This window comes from Cervus elaphus, chromosome 33, assembly GCF_910594005.1.
Source record: "Cervus elaphus chromosome 33, mCerEla1.1, whole genome shotgun sequence".
NCBI lineage: Eukaryota > Metazoa > Chordata > Mammalia > Artiodactyla > Cervidae > Cervus > Cervus elaphus.
This window is the reverse complement of record NC_057847.1, coordinates 9583552-9609703: the sequence shown is the minus strand read 5'-3', so window position 1 is coordinate 9609703 and position 26152 is coordinate 9583552. Positions and strand designations below refer to the sequence as shown.

General features: G+C 37.1%; 1 protein-coding gene across 1 annotated transcript in view; it reads right to left on the bottom strand.

Annotated features, from left to right (window-relative positions):
• Positions 1-3976: 3976 nt before the first annotated feature.
• Positions 3977-26152, bottom strand: part of MAP3K2 (mitogen-activated protein kinase kinase kinase 2) — an 87906-nt gene continuing 65730 nt past the window's right edge. Inside the window, exons 13-17 of the mRNA XM_043894776.1 lie at positions 25900-26048; positions 25393-25524; positions 21216-21345; positions 15390-15567; positions 3977-12891 (exon numbers count right to left, since the gene is read on the bottom strand). Coding sequence (XP_043750711.1) covers positions 12666-12891; positions 15390-15567; positions 21216-21345; positions 25393-25524; positions 25900-26048 — 815 coding nt within the window. The 3' untranslated portion in view covers positions 3977-12665. The remainder of the gene's footprint in view (positions 12892-15389; positions 15568-21215; positions 21346-25392; positions 25525-25899; positions 26049-26152) is intronic.

Genomic DNA, 26152 nt, shown 5'->3' with positions numbered 1-26152 from the left:
TTGAGAAGTCACTGGCTTTATAAGGGTGAAAAGGGTAAAGGTGATGAACAGTGGTTCCATTCTGAATGTATGTTAAAGATAGCACACGATTTGCTGACTAGCTCAGGAAGGAGAGTGAGAGGAGTAAAGGAAAACTGCAAGGTTTTTGACCTGAGCAACTGTAAAAATGATGTACCTCAGGAAAGGTACAGATTTTTTTTTTTTTTAATACGGGTGACTGAGCAGCACCCAGCCTGGTACCAGCCTGCTGCTGGCCAGCGCTGGGCACCCCTGCCAGTGGGGGACCATGGTCTCTATTGAGAAAGCGCTGTGGAGATATGCTACTGCCAAGTCGGGTGGTGTACTACTTCATCCTGTACTAGAGCGTAGGCCAAGATCCACACCATCCTTCCAGAAACGATGGGTCCCTGCTGGGCTGCACCTTTTCCCAGACCTTGAAAAAACCTAAAGGAACCAATCTGTGGGATCAGCCCCCAGACCTCTCAGCACTGTCCTCTCCCAAAGGCTCCCAAGCGGCTTCCTCCCACCTCAAAAGGTACAGATTTGAAGAGTGGTTCTGGACATATTGATGAGTAGCTATACTAGCCTGCTTGAGTGCCATAATGAAATACCACAGACTATATGACTTGAAGAGTGAAACTTATTTTGTCACAATTCTGGAGGCTGGAAGTCCAAGGTTCAGATCCTGCTCTCTTCCTGGCTTGAAGAGGGCCACCTTCTTGCTATGTCCTCACATGGGGACTGAGGGAAGGAACTCTGATGTCTTTTCTTCACATAAGGGCACCAGTTTTGTCAGATTAGGGCCTCAACCATATGACCTCATTTAACTTTTATCACCTCCTCACAGGCTCTGTCTTCAAATACAGTCACGTTGGGAGTTAAGGCTTCAGTGTACGAATTCGAGGGACAATGCAATTCATAGAAGCAGCCTATTACATAAACAAAGGAAATGTCAAGCTGACAGTTGGGTGGAAGTCTGAAGTTCAGGGACCTAGAAATATGTTTGGGAACTGCCATCATATATCTATGATATTGAAGCTATAGAACTGATTAAAGTTACCCAGGGAAGAAATGTAGGTAAAGAAAATGTCTGGGAACATTTTACAGTGAAGAGGCTGGAAAATGGTGACTTCTTCAAAACCAGCTGAATGAAGAACAGCCAGCAAGATAGGAAAATCAGGAATCCTGGAAATCCTTTTATTCATCTCATCTCAGGGTCAAGGAAGTGATCTGCTGTGTTAGATGCTGCTGATCAGCTGAGCAAATTGAAGACTGAGACTCAGCCACAAAATCTGCAATGTAGAAGATCAGTTCTCAGATAAATGACCTTCAGTCAGTTGAAGCTTTGTTGTTCCCTGCTCTAAATGAATTTCACTTTTCAAGAAATGGAGGAAACACCACTAAAACTTTCTTTTGAAGTTTTACATTTTCCCTCCGATTAATCATTTCCATGTGAAAACAGGGAAAACTATAGTGAACGCTATTTAAATCATACCTAACACAACCCTAGCTATCTATATTTTGGTTTATTTTTTCCAGGCTTTTTTCCTGTGAGTAGGTGTTTTTTTAACACCAAGATGTTGCTTGAACATAGAATTTTTTTATCTTTTTTTTTTTTAAATCTTAACATAAGCTTTGTTTCAGTTCAGTTCAGTCACTCAGTTGTGTTCGACTCTTTGCGACCCCATGGACCGCAGCATGCCAGGCCTCCCTGTCCATCACCAACTCCCAGAGTTTACTCAAACTCATGTCCATCGAGTCAGTGATGCCATCCAACCATCTCATCCTCTGTCGTCCCCTTCTCCTCCTGCCCTCAATCTTTCCCAGCATCAGGGCCTTTTCAAATGAGTCAGCTCTTTGCATCAGGTGGCCAAAGTATTGGAGTTTCAGCTTCAACATCAGTCCTTCCAATGAACACTCAGGACTGATCTCCTTTAGGATTGATTAGTTTGATCTTTGAGAAGGCAATGGCAACCCACTCCAGTACTCTTGCCTGGAAAATCCCATGGACGGAGGAGCCTGGTAGGCTGTAGTCCATGGGGTCGTGAGGAGTCGGACATGACTGAGCGACTTCACTTTCACTTTTCACCTTCATGCATTGGAAAAGGAAATGGCAACCCACTCCAGTATTCTTGCCTGGAGAATCCCATGGACGGAGGAGCCTGGTAGGCTGTAGTCCATGGGGTCGTGAGGAGTCGGACATGACTGAGCGACTTCACTTTCACTTTTCACCTTCATGCATTGGAAAAGGAAATGGCAACCCACTCCAGTATTCTTGCCTGGAGAATCCCAGGGACAGAGGAGCCTGGTGGGCTGCCGTCTGTGGCATTGCACACAGTCAAACACAACTGAAGCGACTTAGCAGCAGCAGCAGTTTGATCTACCTACAGTCCAAGGGACTCTCAGGAGTCTTCTTCAACACCACAGTTCAAAAGCATCAGTGCTTCAGCACTCAGCCTTCTTTATGGTCCAACTCTCACATCCATACATGACTACTGGAAAAAGCATAGCTGACTCTCACAACCATTCATGACTATTGGAAAAACATTAAAAAATTAATGTTTCATGACTATTTAAGGAAGTTCCAATACTTAGGCCACCTGCTGAGAAGAGCTGACTCATTGGAAAAGACCCTGATGCGGGGAAAGATTGAGGGCAGAAGGAGAAGGGAATGACAGAGGATGAGATGGTTAGATGGCATCACCGACTGGATGGACATGAGTTTGAGCAAACTCTGGGAGTTGGTGATGGACAGGGAAGCCTGGCGTGCTACAGTCCGTGGAGTCGCAGAGTCAGACATGACTGAGCAACTGAACTGACTGAACTGAAGTTTAGTAACATATATGGACTTAAGGGTTGATGTTGGAATAAGACTCTGGGGGAAGTTGGGATGGGGTGAAAGTTAGGGAAAGTTGGGATGGGGTGAAAGTATTTGGTACCTGGGAAAAATATACCTGCAGTATGTGTTTCCCACAAAAAGATATTTTGAAATCCTAACCTCCAGTACCTCAGAATGTGACCTTATTTGGAAATACAGTCTTTACAGGTAATCAAGTTAAAACGAGATCATTACGGCGGGCCCTGATACTACATGACTGGTGTCCTTATTTAAAAAAGAAACAGAGGGAGACCACCACATGAAGACAGGAGGCAGAGATGGAGTTACAGCCACATGCCAAGAATGCCTGGGGCTACCAGAAGCTAGAAAGAGGCAAGGAAGGACTCCCCTACAGGTTTAAGGGGAAGCACGCCCCTGATGATACCTTGCGTGTGTTGTGTGTGCTTATGCTCGGTCATGTCCCACTGTGACCCCACAGACTGTAGACTCCCCCACCCTGCCAAGGCTCCTCTGGGATTTTCCTGGCAAGAATACTGGAGTGGGTTGCCATTTCCTCCTTCAGGGGATCTTCTGGACCCAGGAATCAAACTCATGTCTCCTGCGCTGCAGGTAGATTCTTTACCACTGAGCAACCTGAGAAGCCCACCTTAACTTTGGCCTTAGAGCCTCTACAGCTAAAACAAGCCAGCCAGTTTGCAGTACTTTGTTACAATAGCCCCGAGTACTGAACATGTAGAACTCAATTTGGGGCTTTTATAGATATATTTTAGCACATCTGCAATCATATTCCTATACACAAAAACTGTTGGGCCAGAGGATATACAAGCCTCTAAGGCTTTTTACTTGGTATTGCTAAGCTGCCCTCTATGTGACAGTGTTAAATGATCTCCAATACTGTGGGAGTGTCCATTCTTTACCCTCTGACAGTAGGCTTTTTGTTTTCAGTCACCCTTAATTCCTGATGGGTAATCAAAGTATCTACAGAGAAATATGCCAGAGCATGTGTTGAGGAGAACCTTACAGACTTCTATCTTGGGAAGATTTAGTTGCAATGTTTCTAGGCTGTCTCCTAGAAAGTGATCAAATCAGGCAGAGGAGAGACAACAGTGTGTCCAAGAAGAGCTGTGGACAAAGCAATCACAGTGGAAATAAATATCAGCTTTATTAACACTCAAAGTGCCATTCATTTATATTCATTCCATAGTCCAGAAGGTTACTTAGAGTAAGCCTTTGCACCACAATCTTTCAAAAAATGAACATGTAAGAAAAAGCAATTTTCATTGTGCTAATTATTGCAGGCCTTCATGCACGATAAATCTAAACAAAGATGTGTGCCAACAATATACAAATTTCCATATAAACAAAGTCATTGATCACTAACAAAATATAAACATGGTTTCTTTCACATTAGATTTAAAAAAAAAAGCTATTTACCAGCAAGAAAAAACAAGTACATAAAAACTGTAAAACTCAGAAATTTTATACATTTTTACAAGCACAATTTTGAATGAACACAAAGTCAAATGTGCATGAAATGTGGCACATACCACACTGTGTCTGGCTTCTGGTAGGTTTTTCTAATCATATCGGCTCCTTATAACATAAGCTTAGTGACATTCAACTTCAACAGTGGACTCTATTCCTAACATAAGTAATTTTACATGATACCGCATATTAAAAACAAGGTTTTCCTTAAGTACAACAACATTGTCAGATTGGAAATTTAATTCCCAATTCCTTTTCTGCCAGTTATTTAAAATACAAAATATGGTATAAAGAGACAATAATGTATATTTGGACATTTCTAAACCAATTTATAGTCAATCACAGAGAATCACAATTTTTCAATATATTGTTTTATGAGTGAGGTCTGACCTTGCCCAGAAAGAAGAAAACTGAAAGTGAAAATCTTTGGGGTAGAATAAAAGAAATATTCAAAAACAGTAGGACAGGCCAACAGCAACTGGAGATATAAAAGCCTTGACATCTCTTCGAAATAATTTAGTTTCTCACATTTTTTCATAGCTCTGAGAATTCAAAGGCTGTTTTAGTGGACAGTGTTTTTGCTACTGCTTAAAACCTATTTTTTTCTCTTAATTTGCATTTCATAGGATTCTCAATAAGAATTCAATGTTCTCTGCAAGAGTATTTTAATTGATAGATATCTAAGTAAATCTGCAATCAACTGTGGAAATACAAATACATTTTGAATGGTAAAAACAAAATTAAGAAAATAGTTTTGATCAGCCAGCTGAAAATATATTCATATAGTAAATAATCTCTCAGAAAGCTTTATATATATTTAATTATTCTAACTAAACAGTACCCTTATAAAACAAGTTCATAAAAATGTAGAAATGAAAATAAGAAATTACTGGGATATATACACGTACCTACAGACAGAAAAAGACATCTCCGCACACACATCCCCCAATACACAGAGTTACAAGCATACTTTCAACTTAGTCATGGATTTTAGAATACATATAAAATCAGAAAGTGATGTTGAACTCCTGAGTTCTCAACAAAGATAGAACCATAGCTAAGTATACTTTGTAAAAGCATGAAAGTCCATCTAAATCAGTAATAGCAATGCAGTCACTGATGGCTGCATCTTGAAAGAAGTTTAAACATAGAGACACAGACAGTAGTTCAATGCACGCATTCACAATGCTCACACACCCATCAACAATTATTGGTCAGAGTAGTAAATCAGTGTACAAATTAAACATTTCCAAAAATGTGCAAAAAAGTCAACCTTGATAGGAAAAGAACACCTCTGTACATAAACTGCCCAGCATTTAACTGAGATTAAAAACATTTACAGAGAGAAACTAATAGATTAAATATAGAGAATTTAATGGCTACATTTAAAAATGTACATTAGGTCAAAGGGTAAATTTACAAATTGATAATCAGAATTTGCAACAATTAAAAGTTTATTCTCATATTTATCCAAGTTTACTTTTATTTACAATGATATTTGAATAAAAAGAACCATGTGAAATGTAAGAGATGTCAGACATTAAAAGTATTTTTGGTATTAACTCTTTTATAATATTTCAGAATGCAGGGTAGCAAATTTTAAAACCAACAGCAATAGAAAAAATGTAAACCTTTTTACTTACTCAGATTGCATTAGAAACAAGTGTTTGTTTTTAAAGAAGTATTCTTATCCTTAGACACTGCACTTTCACTTGAACAGGGTATATTGCAAGGGTTTGGCCTACTTTGTTTTGCCCATAAACCTTTCCAGCTCAAATGTTTCCACTTGTTCTTTCTTATTCCAGGTGGAAAAAAAGTCTTTGGAAAAATGAGAACATGACAAATCTATTTCGAAGCCTAAGTGTCTAACAGAGTTAGACGTAATTTTGTTATTTATCTCTCTCCTCCAAGCAATGCTAATGCTAAAATCACCAACAGTTAGTTACACAAATAAGTGAAGACAAAAGTGCTTTTCAGTATAGTTACAAACTTTACTGTCCTCAACTGGCATTAAGGGACTTTAGAAATCCTACTTAGGGACAAATTCTGCATGTATGCTGGACAGCAGACTTGTCCTTATCTTCCAAAATGTCTATGGCACAAAAAGTCCATAACCTACTTTTCTGCACAACTTTCCTGAAATGCCCCTCAAGTCAAACACAAGTTCATTAATGTCAAGACACTAGGAAGAAAGTACGCCACCAACCTGAGGCATCGTGTATCAATGTGTATGTATATGCATCTATGGTCAAGTGACATTAAGATTGGCACGTGTACAAGCTCAAGTTTGTAATGTCCATATAGTTCCATAATAGTTGAAGTAAATTCTGTATGTCTAAATGCAAACACCAAGCACCTGTCCTTTAACTTGAAGGATAGATTGAGATACAAATTCTACTAGTACCTGTTTTATCATTTTTATACTATTAGCTTACAATTGGGCAGAAGTAACAGTGCTAATCATTTTGGCTATGTGTGCAGAGAATATAAAAGCTTTGGTTTAAAGTGATTCTGATAATACAGACTGTAAATACAAACAAGAAGTGATTAGGCATAGGGAATAATAGTACTCACTGATTTAACGCCTTTTCTGTTATGAACAAAAATCGCATTACTGTCAATTAAAATGCACAATTTTGAAAAATATGAAGAATTACATGAGACTGTAATACAAGCAAAGATAAAATTTATTCTTTACTATAGCTATGACTCCTCCCCCAACTTTCTGAAACTAAACCATGTCCACTCTCACTACAACCGAGAGAAGGTTCTCTAAACTTCCCTAAGAGCACACTACCCACTACAGCTCTGAAAGGTGAAAACAGAGTTGCTAGGCATACTTCCACACCTATTATGGCATCCTGTCCAGATTGCGGCAGAAGTCAAAGCAAAGCTAAAGACGACTATCAAGTAGGAACAGTAGCTTCACAGCACGCCTTCCCTAGCCAACCAAAAAGAGGTATAAAACAATTTCCTTCTGAACACTTGGTAAGCTAGGATGCTTGTTTTGATAATGTCTGGCAGAATTTCTATTCCAAAGAGCTCATGAGGAACTATGCAAAACCAATTACTTTCTATTTAGGAATTATATATAAGCTATTATACACACATACAAATTCAATTTTAATCTACTTTTAGCAACCAAGAGCTTGGCAATTTACAATAAATACCTTTATTAAACAACTGTTTGTACTAGCTACTTGTGGAAAATGTGCTGGCATTCCAACATCAGTAGGTTATACATATTTAAATTGTTCTTCCAAGAACAGAGACTAATCTAATTGGACATTCACACCTTTCCTTCCTTCCCACCCCTGCCCCAGCTCCACACACACACACACACTCTCTCTCTCTCTCTCTCTCTCTTCACAGAAAAGCTAGAGTTTTAGTCAAAATGCTAGCTTAAAAGTAAGGATTAGAATTTGCAATCCCTGGATTTCTTGCTCATTGCCCTAAGTCTCACTGCCTTAATATTTGTAAACCATTTAAATGACTTCTTTAGGACAAAAACCACCATTCCAGTTCTTCTTTGAAAATTGTAACTGAACCATGATATGCAAAGAATTTGAACAGTGCCAATGTGACTGAAAAATCAAGTAATCAACCTGGAAAATAATTTACTATGTCTCTTTAGAATTAAAATATCTCTTTCTATCCTTGTCTTAGAAATTTGTGTCTAGTAAAACTGCAATGTGTCTATCACAAAACAATGTTAATGTTTCTCTTCTAACATATTTTTTAAAAAAGAGGTAGAAAAGGATAGGAGGAAGCAGGCATTAAGAAAAGTTTAATGGCCAGTACACAGTCTAAGGCCAAATGAACTCCTGAAGCCTACTGATTTTGGAGAAACTTTCATTTCGGTGGGTAATGTGAATTATTATTGATATAAAACAAAATTAAGGCATACAGAGAAAAAGGCACTACGAAAAATTAACAATTAAACTGCTTTTCATTAACATTTTAACCAATCTTAAGATTCAAATAAATATGAACATTACATTTGTAACAAAGGCCAAACTTCATATAAAACAGTAAAATCTCAAGAAATTTTCCTGATCTTAGTATAAATAACACTGTTGGCAGAATTCAATTTCTATCAGATGTTTTGGGTATTTTAATAATTCAGACCAAAAGAAAATATTCTTTTCTTTAAAAGAAAAAAGCAGGGGGAAAAAACTACTATGTAATGGAATAAATGCCCCCATCACTGGAACTGTCTGAACAGAGGCTGGGTTTTCAGAGGGAGTCCTGAGCGAGAGGGGGCCTGACATGTGCAGGTCCCTTCAACTGGGTGCTTCTATTGTCTGTTGTTCAGTTTATAACAGCTGACGGTCACCCAAAATCGCTTTCCCCTCACCTTGTAAGTAATAACAGTTTAAAACATCATTGATGAACTTTTCAGAGTTAGGATATGTCAAGAAAACAACTGTTTGCCCATTTTTTTCCTCCTAGACTGTGACCTCCTTAAGGACAAGCTAATTTAATACCTGACATAGTAAGTCACAATATTGAATAAGTAAATGAAGAAGACTCACCATGTTAAAAAAAAAATTGATAGCTCCCTATACTTGGCTGATACTAGGTGATTTTATATCAAACTATTGGTCCCAAATGAAATCACTGACAAAGAACTCTGCTGTGGGCCAAGGAGTCTGCATCTGGCAAATGTCTTTGCTTTTGCTCCCAAGCTTGGTTGTCCCTATAAACTATTCAAATTTTATTTTCTCAGTAATTTCATGTACCTTATTATACTTCCATCTCAGAAATACTACACACCAGACCTGACATATACAAGAGCTGAAGTAGCAGAGAAAGCTACTCTAAAGAAATAATTTCACCTTTAAAATGTAGCTTCTATTGGAAATAAGATAAAGACTCCTTCAAAGCCAATTCAATTTACTATGAAGTAAGTTTTAATTTTTCTTTTATAGTTCAGCCTGTGCATTAACATTTCAATCCATATAAATTATGTAAGGTTGTCATGCCTTTGAAAACTTTCCAAGGCAGTAGTCTTCAACCGTTTCTCAGGTTAGAAACATGTTTTGTAAATGAGGAAAATTAAAGGTCGTCATATTGAAACTTTCAAAGTCTGTATATTTTCAAATACATTTTAAAGAATTATCATCAAAATTTACATTAGTCATTATGATATTTTTCAACCCTTTTATTCAATATAATCTGTGTGCAATGTAAAAGATCTTGTATTTGGTCCAAGCCTAAGTCATGCCATATTGAATCTCTCAAGGCCTAAGTAGAAAGGTATATCCTGAAAAGCACATAAAACACTGCTAGTGAATCTTCTCCAGCACCAAAAAGTCTGCCACTATCAAAGCAGAACGCATTTTAAAGGCACAAAGTTAGCAGTGCGGTCATCTTCCAGCCTCAGCAAAGCAACATTACAGTATAGAAGAATCAGGTTGTGCATTTAAAAAACAAAACACATTTATAGTCATCCTAAAAAGTTCAAATTTCATTTGTTGATCCATATCATTATTAGAAAGAAAAAAATGGAGTGTTACATTTAACAGCCCCTGACAGATGTGTTTCCTTTCAAAATTTTCTTTTTTAAATTTAATTTTGATCTTACCATACCTCACCCCACTTTAAGCTTTTTTGTTCTTGTAGTTTTTATATATATTAACTTTTTGTGGTTTTTGGTACCTTTAACAACTTGTATGAAATAAATTCACATCACATTTTTATATAACTCTGTAAACTATTAGTCTATTCTTAAGTCTTTACATAAAGAACAATACTTTTCCATAGCTAATAATATTTTTCTTATAAAACAAAGGTCTTACGCAGCAGTGTTAACATAGCAGTTTCTTTTCTGGTGATTTTATTTTCTATAGCATTTTGGAAATAGAGACTGAAAAAGGCAAACATTTTGCTTTGGGTTTCACAGTTTCCCAAGGTTTCTCTTTAAAGAGCACTTGCCTCATATTCTGCACTGCTGATTACCCTGACAGACCAAAAATGAGCCAAAAGGAAATCACAAACACACAACACAAAGGAAGGAAAAGCCCAATGGTCCAGATACCACGGTCTTGCTCAAGTAGAAGAGATGCCTTCACTCGTAAAAGATGAAGAAATTATAATAGATCCACATCCTTGGGGACTATGTTTATAGCACAAGATTTGGCAGTTGATTTTCTGGGGTGTGGGAGGTAGGCTACTAATTCATGTTCTTCCTTGCAAGCTGTTTCCTTTCATTATATGGGAATAGGAGAAGCTTTAACAGCTGTATTTGTGCTTTGACTTCTTCTCAGACTAGCTAGTGGAATTTCAAATATTCCTACAGGGAATGCCAGATAGGACCTTGATACAGTAAACCAACATCTACTCAACTTCAGAAACAAAGTATTTTAAAAGAGTTCCTAAACAAGCATACCTTTTAGCAGAAAATAAAATACCCAAGTCCCTTATGAATCCCATGAAAGGCATCACATTGAGGGCCTCCAGGAAGAATACTATTTTCTAGACCCTTAAAGTACTTAGCCCTTGCTTTAATATGCTGAAAAAAATTGCAAGTGGCCAAACCACTGATATCATTCATGTTTTTCAGCAGCACAAGTCCATCAGAGATAGTGGGAGTTTCCCAGTAGTCTCTTTCTGCTTAATGTCCTTGGCTCTTATGCTAGAAATATCTGGCAGTTTTCAACCTTCGTTTAAAGTAGTTAACACTTTGTTTTAATATGCCTTTCTTTTCCCACAATTATGAATGAACTGACTTCCGAGGAAAGAATACATACATACAGATGACTGAATTCAATAGGCTCCATGTTTAAGTTAATTTTATTTCCAAAATGAAAGTTACTGATTTGGGTGCAATATGCAGCTGGTAAGAAAAGGGTTGTTCTTTGCTGTTTGTACAGATCATTCACCCTTGACTTGAAGTAGTGATTATCTGCTCTTGTAAAACCCTCATTATGCACTATATCACTCTCTGAAATTTACTTTTTGCAAGGAACCTGCTTTGTATATAGGCATTTTCGGTTTATAACCAGGGCTAGTATTTATCTCAGGGATTCGCAGCTTCAGCACTTTTAATATCTGGGGAGGATAACTTTTTGATGGGGGAAGGGAGGTGCTGTTCTTGTGTATTTTAGTTTGCTTAGCAGCATCCCTGGCCTCTAGCATCCTCTTTTTTATGACAACCAAAAATGTCTCCAGGCATTGCCAAATGCCAGGTAAAATTATCCCCACCCCAGCCATGAAAACCACTGTTTTACACGGTAACTGTTTTTTGAGGTACTTTACTACTCTGTGATCCAAAGAACAAGGGTTTTATCTCACGACATTAGCTTTTAAAACACGGATACTCCAGGTTAAACTCTTAGTTCCTAAAGAATGTTTATCTATGGGGAATCAGGAGCTAGAATCAGAAAGATACAGTATATATGATTTTATTTCTCCTTTCCCTTAATTTTGGGACTTCCCCCTCAGGTAAAGAACACAGTTTAAAATACACTGAACAACACTCAGTTCTCTTCATTATTTCTGTTGACTGGCAAATTTGGTCTCTTCGACTCTCACACATTTCATTAGAGCAGTCTTCTATCTTTTAATTTGGATTTGCTTATTGACTTCACATATCTGCTTTAAAATAAAACAGTATCCTTTTTTTTTCTTTTTTAAGCAGAAAGCTATCCCTCAAGGTTTATAGATTCCAGTAATATGGATCTATTATAGTGTATTTGCTTATTATACTGGTTAGGATTAACAAATAAACATACCTCTAGAGATTCATATTTTCTATCAAGATTCCTACTGAGCAAAAAGCTTGGTAGACAGAGGTTAGGATCTAAAGAATACAGATACAAGAAGGAACCTATATTCTTTCAGTTGAGTACCTATCCTAAACTCAAGTTTAGGGCTCAACCCCACAAACGAGAATCTATTTTAAATACTATCACTAAAAACTACAAATTATACATCATTTTTCTCTTCTTGTTTTCCATGTCTCCCCATCACTGCCAATCTGTCAGTGACACAGGGAAAGACTCTACAATCTTTAGGTATTCCAATGATTTTTTTGTACTAAAAAGAGTGACTATGTACTAAAGTGCTGTATGTCTCTGAACCACATCAGTACATTATAAAAATTAAAAAAAAAAAGTTTCAAGTTCTTGTAAGGGAAAAAAAGATTAAATATAAAAAATTTAGGTTACTATTATTATTAATAATCAAATTTAACCAAGAATCAAGAGAAACACTTTTCCCTCTTGTCTTTTTTTTCCTCCCCCATCTCTCTTTTTTGTAAAAAAGAGAAAGTGCAGTCAGAGAGAAGGTGAATGGACAGATGGGAGCTGGGCAGAGGCACAGGAGAGGCTGCCAGCCGCTAGTGACAGTGCACAAACATGTGCCTCAGAAGGTCGTCAGCGGATGGTCTCAGCTTGGCCTCTACAAAAATCCGTTTGAGGAAATCTCGAGTGTAGTCTGAGACGTGAGGTGGCAGCTTTGGGTTCGTTGGCTGAGTGGCGATTTTAAAGATGGCAGCCATCGCTTCAAACTCGGCCCAAGGAGGCTTTTCAGTTAGCATTTCTACCACAGTACAGCCCACGCTCCTGAGAGGGGAGAAAAAAAAACTTACACAAACATCATCATGAAGGTCAGTTACCTACCTATGAAATGAGAAACGTGTGAAGTTCATATACATTTAAATATGACTTGGTTTCAAGGGTAAACTTCATTACAAGGCTGTGATTACAGACAACCGTAACTGAGGTCAAGGCCCTCAGCACCCGTTGTGGAGCCGCTGGGCTCTGAGGCTGACATTCTACATGCCTCTGAAGGGCCCCTGCTCCGGACTGTCCGTATCCCCAGCAGCCCTGAGGGGCCTTGGAGCCGCTGTGAAGCACCAAAACGAAAGCAGTGACCGAGGCCTCAGCTGGCCCGGCCAACAGCGTGATGGCCGGGACACCTGCTCCCAGGCACCAGGCCCCCTCCCAGTCTGGAGGAGAATCACGGAGGGACAAACGGAGACAACCCGAGAGAAGAGCGCTTCAGGGCAAGAAGGATGTAGTTCAGATCGACTGACATGGAGACCTGACAGAAGGAGCTGAAGAAAACAGGGTTTTTAAATTTGAGGAGACATTTTTAAGTGAATTTATGTAATCTTAATGAAACATCTTTTTCCAAACTTGGTATCAATCCCAAACCCAAACAATGAGAAAAAAGTTGTTTTAAAGATAAGTATGCCTGTAGTCACTACTGAACTCCCCAGTAGGGATCTGTCAGGGATATAGTGCAGTTATAGGAAAAGTATTTTACGTATGCAGTCTTGAAGAAAAATTTATGTTTTGAGTCTGCATTTCAATGAATTCTGACAGCTATAGAAATAGATGGGAAAAACTCAAATATTCTTCTTGTTGCACCAAAAAGTTAAATTTGTGGTACATGAAATGAATAGTTTTATAATAACTGTTACTAATAAAATGCCTTTTAGTGCATTACATTGACTTTTAGCTGAGCCAACAGCCAACTTAAACATTTATGCAAACTTTTTTTTTTTTTTTCATTTATGCAAACTTTAAAAAGTGCTTTTCTTTCCAAAAGCTGGTACTATCTTAGAAGAGCTTTCTAAATGTAAAGTAGTGAGAATTGTAGCATATAATACATTTGTATAACTTTCAATATTTGATGTCTGTTAAACTCCAATCTGGGCAATCAAAAATGGATAAAAAATAATGAGAAATCAATTGGTGCTTCCCTCCTCCTCTTGCTAGGATAAGAGAAAAGAAATTTACCATATTTATTTTTTTAACTTTGTGCTTTCGAATTGCTTTGAAGGCATGGTTTTTATTGCTTATTACTTTAGACTTGTACTTCTCAAACCTGACAACACTTCAGAAATCTTTGCCTGGGCCCCACTCTTGAGATACTCACATATAATTGTTCTGAGATGGGCTCTGGGTATAGCTAAATTTTTAAGCACTAATCCTCCTCCTTCCCTCCATTTCTCAAATGTGTGGATAGGTTTGAGAACCACTAGACTAACAGGTTAAATTTTTCCTATTTAAGGGAGATAATCAATCTAAAGCAATACCTTTAGTTTTGTTTCTATATGGCTCTGTTGATGGCTTTGTTACAACTAAATTACTGTGCTATTATCTTGTTAAAAAAAATACACAGCTTATGTTTCAACTAAAAACAAGAACCCAAACCTGTCCTTCAAACACAAAAATCAATGAAAACAAACTGCAATTTAAGCTCTCAAATTTGTTAGGCACAGAATATTATTCATAAGTTTTGCTCGATATAATTCTCTAGCCTGCCACTGAATGTAAGTGTTTTTTTGTCTTTATCTTACAAAGAATAGCAACATTAGAAATTCTCTGTCTTTAGGTGTCTAAAATGAGTACCTATTAAAAACTTTACTCAAAAGAGCTCATCTTAAGTAACTGGGGCTGAGAAGCAGGCGGAAGAGACTCTAGAGCTGCACAATGGAAAGGGTGTAGAGAGCGGCTAACCTCTCAGGGTGCCCAGACGCAGGCTCAGGGGCTGGCGGGCAGTGAGAACTTGATTAAGGATAAACCAGAGTGACCTTTAGTGAACGGCAAGGGGAGGAACAGAGACTCCCCTCACTTCCTAGCTCTGCAGTGGTCACAGAGAGAAACCTTCTCTTCTCCACTTCAATAAATACCAATAAACACCAAAGAAAAAAAACCCACTTTTCTCAATGGGAAGTAGGAAATGACTGTTCTATGTTCTAACTTAAAATTATTAAGCAATTAAAGGTTAACTGAATTATAAGACTAACAATAAAGATTAAGTATTTTAAAAGTTCATCTGGTAAATAAAATGAAGACAGTTTTCTAATGCTGAAGTTTTCTCAAGATGAAATCCTTCCTAAAGAATGAAAAAAATGATTCGAAAGCTCTATTTATTTGGTCAGTTACTAAGCCTCAAAGGGCATAATTAAAATGATATCAACCCTTGTAATCCTGACATCCTATTTCAAAAGTACAAAAAAGAATTTAAGTTCATTTCAATAATTTCCATCCTGAGTGGAAATATGTTAATAAGTTTTGTGTTTTAAGGCAAACCCCACATCAAAACCTACCAGATATCTGCTTTTCTGCCATAGCCTTCTCCACTAATCACTTCAGGGCTCATCCAGTACGGTGTGCCTGTGACAGACTTCATTCCCGTCCCTGAAAGACAGATGGTTTGAAGCCGTTTGCTGGCCCCAAAATCTCCTAGTTTGACGTTGCCTGTTGAATCTCGCAGAATATTTGCACCTAAAACAAGAAATACCCTCATTTCATTATTTTTATTGACAATCTGGAATATAACATAATATAATAGAAAAAGGCAGAAAATTACTTGGACTCTTCAATCTGTCTCCAAAATCAGGCTGCTTTGCACCTCTGAATAGTGCCTGGCATAATGCCAGGTGTAAGGTCAGTGTATATTAAAGATTTCTCATATGGAACAATGAAAATTTAGTGTCACTGTGTGCTTCCGGACCTAAGAAAAGGTTCTCCCACTGAAAAGGGCTGGTGCAAGTGGGAGGGGAAAAGGACTAAGAATGGGAAGTTCAAAAAAAAGGAATGGGAAGTTCAGAGAAGGATGATGAAAGCAATAGCAGGCTCCTGGCCATAGCCTCTGTTATAAAGCAAGAAGCCCATGTCTATAGGATTATTTCCCTGGGAACGTAGCATCTCCTAAAATTTCATTTGCTTCTATAACAAACTTTTAACTTTATTATAAACTAACCAGGATTGCTGAGCTGAGAAAGTGTTTACAGAGTCCTCCACTGTAAAGTTACTCTTTCCCCCTTCCATACGAAGCTCTCTGGAAGAAGTTCACTATGTATAAGGGAGTGAGAAATTATGCTCTAGGCTTAGCAGTTACATATATTATTTGGAATTATTCTGCATGGGAGATTTGTCTCTTCTTTCCTATTTATTCAACCATCCATTTCTATCAATCTGAATATGTGAATATTTATTTTTTACTTTGGGTTATAAACCAATGACTTTATTACTATTTTTGTTTTGGCTCATGTCGTTTACAGCTTTGTCCACTGGGAACCCTTCTCTATTGGCTCCTGTGTCCCTCTGCCATAACTCAGTCACTGTGTCTTGCTTGGCTGGACTTCTGGACTGTTTACTGTTAGCACTGTCTTGCGTTCTGGTGCTAGCGGATGCTCACTCTGTGCCTCCTGCTCCAGGTCTATAGTCGGCCACTGCTCCAAGGAACACTAGTTCCTCTTAGACGAGAATGGTATCAGAAACCAACAGACTGGGAGCTAGGTGCATTTATTTTCATTCTCTATTTTCCCCTTTATCATTCTTTAAACTCAATCTTTTTTCTAGAATTATAAGTCTAGTTTCTTCATATATAAATTACCTCTAAAAAACTACCTTTTTCTTTTTTAGTAGTTACATATATTATTTGGAATTATTCTGTGTGGGAGATTTGTCTCTTTTTTCCTACTTATTCAACCATCCATTTCTACCAGTGTGAATACATGGATATTTATTTTGCACTTTGGTTATAAACCAATGACTTAACTATTTTTTTTTTTTGCTCATGTTGTTCCAGCTAAGTTGCTGTTTTTAAACAAGCAATTAATTTTATTGACTTTATTTTAGTTTCTAAACTTTACCTAAAATCTTCCTAACCTTCAGGATATTTTAGATTAAAAAAAGATTCCTTATCTGTCTTCTCCTTTTTTTTTTTAAAAAAACAGCCTCTAAGAAGGAATGTGAATAGTGGAGAAAAACCTATATTATAGACTGGAGAGAACGCAAACCGTCCATCCCCACCACGAACTTCTGGCCCAGTCTTCTGTTCTCCCAGCAAATTTCCCAGTCTAGTCAATTAAGGCCTGTCTTGAGGGGAGAGTCAAGGATTCGTTCTATGCATGCAGAAGCCAAAGTATGCCTTGGTACCAGTGATTCTCTAAAACAGCACGGCCTTTTTGACACCTCTCTCTGTTCAACACTTAAAGAAGGACCCTGTCAAAAAAAAAAAAAAAAAAAAACAACAAACCACACACCACAGTGTCTAAAATATTTAAGCTGGGGAAGGACAACCAACAAGCCAGTTTTTAATGCTGACCACCTGGGCAGAAACAGTCCCAGACAGGTCACAGACAAGGAGAGCTATCTCTGGGGAGTCATCACCAATGCTGAATCAATGCCCAGCCATACAAAGGGCTGAGGAGAAAATGTATATAGCAAGTTCCCAATACAGTTACCTAATCTTTTAAAAACTTACTTTGGATATGTTAAAAGTAAACGGTTAAGGAGACTTTTCAAGTACACACAAAAGCAGACAGAATACTGCATGACCCCCTCACCCAATCCCAGCAATCATCTGGGCAACCTCTTCTAACCACACTACTAGCCACTCCTTCCCCTCATATTATCTGAATCAAATTAAAGATATCATGATCAATAAACAGTTCAGTACACAAATTTAAAAGATAAGGACTCTTATCATACATAAGACAATAATTCCTTGATGTTATTAAATATATACTCAGTGTTTTGGTTTTTTTTTTTTTAGTATTTTTTTCAAAAAAATCTGAATGCAAACAAGGACCTTATGTTGAGAATCACTGATACATCTTTTAAGTCTTTCCTAAAGTTCCTTCCAACCTTTTTTTTTTTATTTACAGTTTATGAAGAATCTAAGTTGTCTGCCTATAGCTTTCTTATTGTCTAGGTTTTGCCAAGTCTATCCTAAGGAGTCATTTAACATGCTGATCTGTTCTCTATAAATGTTCCATAATTTTACAATTTGGTAGCTGAATCTAGAGGCTTGATCAGACTCAGGTTCAAAAAGAACTTGGCGGGGGCGGGGGGTGGTAGGAAACTGCTTTGTAGATATAGTCTACAAATAGGAAGCATGCAATGACAGACTGTCTCTGTGAGGTGACGTTAGCAACCATTAATGTTTAATGCATGTATCTGTTAATCCCATTAGTAGTTGTAAAATGGTACTATTCTATCATTCCCTCTTTATTAGCCAAAATATTTTTATAAAGGTCATCCTCTATTTAGTCCTCAGTAGTATAGTTCATAAAAGAAAAGTCAAATAAAGAAACCCTATTATGAAATAACGAGCTGGTTCCCTACTTTTCATTATGAACTCATGAGTCTAAACTTAAAAGCAAGCAACTACCTTTCCTTTTGCCTTGCCATTTAAACACTGCTCATTCTGGGACTTCCCTGGGGGTGCAGTGAGTAACAATTTGCCCGCCAATGTAGGGGACACGGGTTCGATCCCTGGCCTGGCAAGATTTCATATGCAGCAGAGCAACTAAGCCCATACACAACCATGAGCCCTCGCGCTACAGCTACTGAAGCCTGAGCACCTGGAGCTCGTCCGCAACAAGAGGAGCCACAGCAATGAGAAGCCCCGAACACCACATCGAAGAGCAGCCTCTACTCACCGCCAACTAGAGAAAGCCCATGCAAAGCAAGGAAGACCAAGAGCAGCCAAAAATAAATAAATAATAAAAGGTTTCTCTTTAATTAAACAAAAAAGTTCATTATAAAAGTTTAGAAAATACATAAAAAGTAAAAAATATGAAGGAAATAAACAATTACCACTCATCCTGCTACTTGAAAATAACCACCATTAATCATGTGAAAATTGTTCTACGTCATACTTTAATTTTATAAACTTGAGATCATACTGCATATTCAGTTTTATATCTTACATTTTTCTTATCAATATATTCCCCCTATAATGTTTTTCTGTCTTTGTTTGTGTTTTTCTCTTTAAACTTTTTTTTAAGGAGTCTCAAATTCTGTGACAGATTTTTGGTCAAGTTGTTTTCATTAAAAAGTACTGATTTTTAAAACTAATAAACTGCCACACACAAAACATGTGGTCCACAGAAACATTCTCCTTTCCTTCGACAGGTTTTACGATGCACTGTTATCATTAACCAGTCTTTGACTATCACTTAAATGGCCAACTGAGACAAACAGTCCTGAGACGGCTCTTCCACCGCTGATTAAGACTGGGGTGGCAGGTACTGGGGATAATATTCATTTAGCCTTCTGAGCTTTCTGGGCAGACCTGGTGACCTCACCAGCTCCAGCTGCCTTCTAGTCCACTGCTTTGATGATACCCACAGTGACCGTCTGTCTCATGTCACGAACAGCAAAACGGCCCCTTATAATGTTTTTAAATCAGCTTGCTTCCAACTTCCTCATGTTACTGGCAAGGTCAGAAGAGGATCCACGTGAGCAGGTAGCTCCCCTCGGTTCCTTTACCTTATCTTATTATGAAGGCGAAAGAGAAACTGGCTTGAATAGAGATTATTACTAATAGAATAACTCACAAATCATTTCCCTACAAAGTATAGGGAGTATACTTAATTGAAGTATACTCGACCTACAACACTATGTTAGTTCCATGACGTACAATACTGTGATTCAATACTTCTACACATTATAAAATGGTCACCACCTTATGCAGTTCTTGGCTTTCAGGTTTTGAACTTGACATCTGAGGTCTGCCTAAGCAGGGAAGATCTTGAGGTGAAAAACAGGCTCCTATTTCTTTCAGATCTTGAGTCACATTGCCATCTTCTAAGAGTCACTAGGCAGGTCCATTCTGTACATGTGATCCAGCTCCAGCAATCTACAGCAGATTCTACTCTGTGACCAACACTGGTTAGGGATGTCCTCTTTAGTCTGAGTATGGCCATCTTCAGGGTGTGACACACCGCAGGAAAGAAGTAAATTCCTGGTAGCTCGTAAGAGCCCCAGAAAGACTGATGAAAAACTTTTTTAACTTGCTTATCAAAGCTCAGTCTTAGGCTCTCTTATTCTCTTAAGTAATGAGGTCCATTCCCCACAGCTTTAAATACAATCTCAACATACATCATCATTGTAACTAATCTTGAGTGCTTTCTAGATAGCAGGCTGCCTTTTAAGGATGCTGTCTATACACATTAACCCATTTAATCCTTTTAAGAACTCTGTGATCTGTACACCATTACCACCCTCCTTAAAAATGAGGAGCTGAGGATTACCCTGGTGGTACACTGGATAAAAATTTGCCTGCCAACTCAGGGGACATGGGTTCAATCCCCGATCAGGGACGATTCCACATGTCTCAGCAACTAAGACCATGCGCCACAACCATTGAACCTGTGTACCTAGAACCTGTGCTCCAAAACAAAAGAAGCCCGTGCACCTCAACTAAGAGCAGCCCCTGCTCGCCACAACTTAAGGAAGTTCGAGTGCAGCAACAAAGATCCAGATCAGCCAAAATAATTTTTACAAATATGAGGAGCCGAGGCATAGAGAGACTAAGTGTCTTGTCCACATTACACATGTGGTGATGGATAAAGCCTGAGTTTGAACTGGGTCAAATTTGAGCCCCTATTTTTTTTCTTATTTTTAATTGGGGGACGTTTTACAATCTGTGTTGGTCTCTGCCATACAACAACATAAATCAGCTATAACTATACATATATCCCGTCCCTCTTGAATGTCTCTCCCAGCCCACCCCTCTATGTCATCACAGAGCCCCAGGCTGTGATCACTGTGTTCCACTGCAGCTTCCCACTGGCTGTCTGTCCTATACCTGGTGATGTGTATGTTTCAATGCTCCTTTCTCAATCTGTCCCATCCTCTCCTTACCCAAGAGCCCCGATTCTTAGCCACTATGCTCTGAGCCTATGCACTGTGTATGAAAATATGTCTCATTCATTTGAACTTTACTGGTTCTATGAACCTCCACAGGAGAGCTTCCCTCTTGTAGAAACCTGAACAACAGGACTAGCTGGAATTGTTTTCCTATGGCATTGTAAAGGTAGATGAATTAATTTAAATGTTAAATTTGTTAATCACAGCACATTTTCATTTAAAAAAAAAACAAACAACTGAGTACTTAAAAACACCTCATTGCTTACCTTTTATATCTCTATGAACAATCATATTGCTGTGCAAATAATGAACTCCCTCAAGAATCTGACGGGTGTATTTCCTGGTCACATTCTCAGTAAGAGCTCCATATGCTTTTAACTGGTCCTTAATGGAGCCCTAGGAAAAAAGAAAACAAAAGAAAACTATAGTATGGTTTGAAAGGAAAAGTACTGGTAAATATTTTTAAGATTTGTGTACCTATATTTATCTATTAATTCTTATTGACTGAATGAAGTGCTCTTTATTTTATTTATTTGAAGTTTAGTTGACATACAATGTCATGTTAGTTTCAGGTGTCATGTTAGTTTCACATTTAAACACATTACAAAATGATCACCACTATGATCATTCCTAGTAACCATCTACCTCTGTACAAAGTCATTACAGTATTATTTGACTATATTCCTTATGTTGTACATTACATCCCATGACTTATTTATTTAAAACTAGATGTTTTAATTTGGAGAATCCTAGTTAATGACTAGAAGGCTTTAATTGGAGAACACAGGAATTCTTAGGAAGGACATTATATGCTATTAATTTAACACAAAACTCTACTATATTTCTGGACTAGAACTGTGAAAGAGTCAGTGGCATAGCTGAAGGAAGCCTTTAAATTATTTTTCGACTGATACCCTTGTTTCTGTTACTGCGCTGGTTCTATCTCCTGTTCCCTTGCAATTAGTACAATTTATAAAATTCTCCAGTACCTTTGTCTTGCTTGTTTTTGCCCTGAATACATTTTGTAAAAAATTTTCCTACTTGTTCTTCTATATGTGTCCTACTTTACATTTATTTACTTTGTTCTTACTTTGTTTTTATTTTTATTATTTTTTTTTACTTTGTTTTCAAAACACTGTTTTATTGATATCTGAAAATTTACTTCTCAAGAGAAAGAATGGGTATGATTAGAAGATAAGAACACATATGAGATTTTAAAGTTTTTCTTTTATATACTCACCATTTTAGCTCAAAACGTGAGAAAAATATATTAAAAAGGAATTTCTAATTTTCTGAAGTCTTTTTAGGCAGGTGCTATTTCTGAGAACAGGGAATCAATCTGAGGTAAGACATAGGCATCTGAATTTTGAAAAAGCTTCTCTGATAATTCCAACGTGCAAATCTGATAATCACCACTTTAAAAGATAGAAATAAAATGCTTCCTGAGGGACAAAATCTTTTCCTTTAAAGAGAAAATATATCCAAATGTTCCTGTCTTTCTTTCAATTCTTGTAAACTGTATACTCTGTCATATAAAAATAGATCCTTGGATTTTGCAGATTTAGCCACATGCTGTTCCCACTATTCTGAGCAATCCTTGAAGAGACAGCAAGATGCAGTTCTGCTAAGCCTGATTGCAGACATGTATTGAAAGCCTTAGACAGTGAGTCAAGCCAGGCAACCAGGCAAACCTATAACTCAATGTGGCTTACTGTTCAGTCAACTTACTATGTCTCTATTGTAATAATGCACAAAATAACACAGCTAGAACTGAGCTTTCTAAATCATAAGCGCCCCAATACTTGTAGGCTGCAAATGATTGTCAGACTTATGCATCCTCTGGGTCCTCAGGCAGCTAGGCCAGTGGCCCATGGTGCTAACAGCTCTCTCAGTGTAATCTGTATACTGCCATGTAACATGAAAATGTTACCTTCTTCAGTGTGAACAACTGGAATGGGCTGGAAAGCACTGTGCCAGATAAACTGTGTGTGTGTAAGTAAGAGTAACAGAAGTCAACTGCTAATCCAGGTACTGGAAATAAAAGAAACTTACAGTTCTGATATGAAAATAGTTCTAGATTAGCTAAAAAATGGAATGCTATGTTTGGGGAAATTGAACAACAGAACGACATTTCTGGCAAAACTTGAATCCAGGGCATAAAGGGGTCCACTATACCAAATCTACTGAAGGAAATTATACAGAATTCACAGACCTGGAGATTCAGCAAAGTCTAGGAACATTCAGGTCCAGTCCATATATGCCATGGGCTTATCATACATATAATTCATTTAGATTATCAAGAACTATAATTAATCTAGTAACATGCTTTTCAAATTCAAGGACTGATAACCTATACTTTGAAAAGATAGCTATCTTTACAAAATCTAATCAGAAATGTGATCTAATACCTTTTCCTGGATAGTCTTAGCTTAGTCTTAAGATTGCTAAATATACATTACTTACATTTCTATTTGTGACATAGATTGGTTCTAGCCAACAAACCAATTTAATTAACGTTATATTCAATAGTCTGCATCTCTAGTCACATTTATTCATAGATATTTAATTTACATATTTATTGCACACACAGTAATGGAAATCTGAATAAGAGAAAAATCAATCACAACACCAACATAATACATTTTCATTTTTTTAGTTTCTTCTGTTATTGTTCAAATACAGATACTTTTAAAATACCATTACCAATATCAAAAAGTATTTTATATTCTTTTTTGCTCTCAAAGAACTTCCCACCTCCTCCAACTTTGTTACTTGGTTTTCACAATTTTAAATATATATTCTCTTGGACAATGTCATCATAATTTACTTCCACTGGTGAATGGATATTTCCACTTTTCCCATTACAGACAGTTAAAATAAAGGTACACAACTTTCTTCTTCTTTTGCATTATTTCTGTAGACTAAATTTTAAAGAACATTTTTTACACTACCAACATAACCTTTGAAAATAAAACAGCAGCAATGACGAATAACAATGATGTCACTATAAACAATTATTCATGAAAATAAAAATAAAAATAAAATTTACTGTTGCTCTTGTAAGACTGAGGACAGTTAAAACCATTACAATCAGTTCTCTACATTCTCGGACTCCACATCTGCAGACTCAACTGAAAATATTTGGAAAAAAATTTCCAGAAAGTTCCATAAAGCAAAACTTGACTTTGCTGCACTGGCAGCTATTTATGTAGCATTTTACAGTGTATTAGGTATTATAAGTAATTTAGAGATGACAATGTATACGGGAAGATGTGTGTAGGTTATATGCAAATACTATACCCTTAGATAAGGGATGTGAGCATATTTGGATTCTGATATCTGTGGGAGGTCCTGGACTATTCCCTGGGGATACCAAGGGACAACTGTACTATCAGATACTGGTCCACGGTTTTGTTGATCCATAAGATTAAACTGCAATATGTATATTTTATTTTACATACAATTCTAATAAGCTCTCTCCTTAAAGATCCACAAATCTTTTTCTAACATATATCACCTATTATGAGAATGAATGTATTTTTAAGTGAGTAAATATATCACCATCTTGAAAATCATTAGTTTTACAATGTATTCTACATATACTAAAAATAATGTAGAAGGAATGAAAGTTTTTTGCAAATCACATTTTCACCTCCTAATGAAATGAATGACTCAGGCAATTATTACCAATCTATGTTAAAAACATTTAGGTGGATGACTGAAAAGGAACTGGATAGTCCCATGTGCCAATGCTACCGCTCAGATTACTTTCTGGTCTTCAGAAAAACAAAACTTTACAATGGAGAAAACAGGATGTCAATTGCCCTCATCAAGCCGTCAATCTTAACATCACTATCAGAACCACCAGAAACTGTATGTCTTCTAATGGGATGCACAGCATCATCTGGGATGCATGAGAGTAAATGCTGAATTTGAATATAATTTAGATTTTAGATCTAACTTGAAGTTTATAGGAAATATGGGGACAAAGGAACAAACTAAACCCCACCACGAGGATGTGATCAGAGAAATTTATGAGATGAGACTGTCAACAGAACAATTAGCTTGGTCTCTTTGTCAAATCTATGTCACCTAAAAATTGTTTTCTGTTCAAAAAGGAGTAAGAGACATGGCAGCAAAATGCAATCTGTGGTCCTGGGCTGAACCCTGGTTTGGATAAACCAGTTATCTGTTATTTTTAGGGCACTTAGGGAAATCTGAGGATAGACTGCTATGATGTTTATAATCTATTTTAGTATACTTTAGTATTTAAAAAAAAGAAAAGAAATACAAAGATAAGTGAAGAAGATAGAAAAATAAAATTATATTAAATTTAAAACTCTTCCAAAATGTCTGTAACATTTTATAATCAAAGTTGTTTTTTCCTTTATCCTCAAGACTTTAAATAGAGTATCTCTAATTTCAAAGGATGTACTAACTTACCCCTGGCATATATTCCATAAATATGGAAAGTGTTTTTTCTTGGGGATCCCTCAAACAGCCATAATACTGAACAATTCGCTCATGCAGCAAGTTTTTCAACAACTGAATTTCACACTCAAGTGCATTTACTTCCTGAAAGACAGAACTCACTGTTAAGTCTTTATAGCATTGCTAGTAAAAGCAAAAAAAATTCAAACATCATGGACCATCAAGGTGATTTCATTCTGAAATTTCTACTTCCCAAAGAATAAACATTTTAAAGTCTCTAAGCAATAATTATGTAACAGTCCTTGATGGTATGCTAAACCAACACTAAATCAGATTAGGAATATAACTGAGTATTAAAACAGAAAATCCAGAGTACACAGTAAATAAACATATCTATTATCTATTTTTTTCAAATAATTTGCATTGAGGAAAAACAAAAAAATTCTATGATATGTTGTATTTATTTTAGTTAAAATGGTTCTTATAACATGACAAAGTAGCTTGTTCAGTGATTCTTACCTTGCTGGTCTCAGGACTATCTGGGTCAAACTGAACTTGCTTAACAGCCAATTCTCTTCCTGTATCAACATCGTAACAGAGGTAGACCCTGCCAAAGGCTCCCTGGCCAAGTAATTTGCCCAATCTCCAGTTGGTTGGAGCACGAGGTGCTAAAAAAGAACATTTTCTTAAAATGGGAGTAGCCCAATGGCACACAATGGTTAAGGACTATTGCATTGGTGATATCTTTAATTGAATATGCTTGGATATTAAG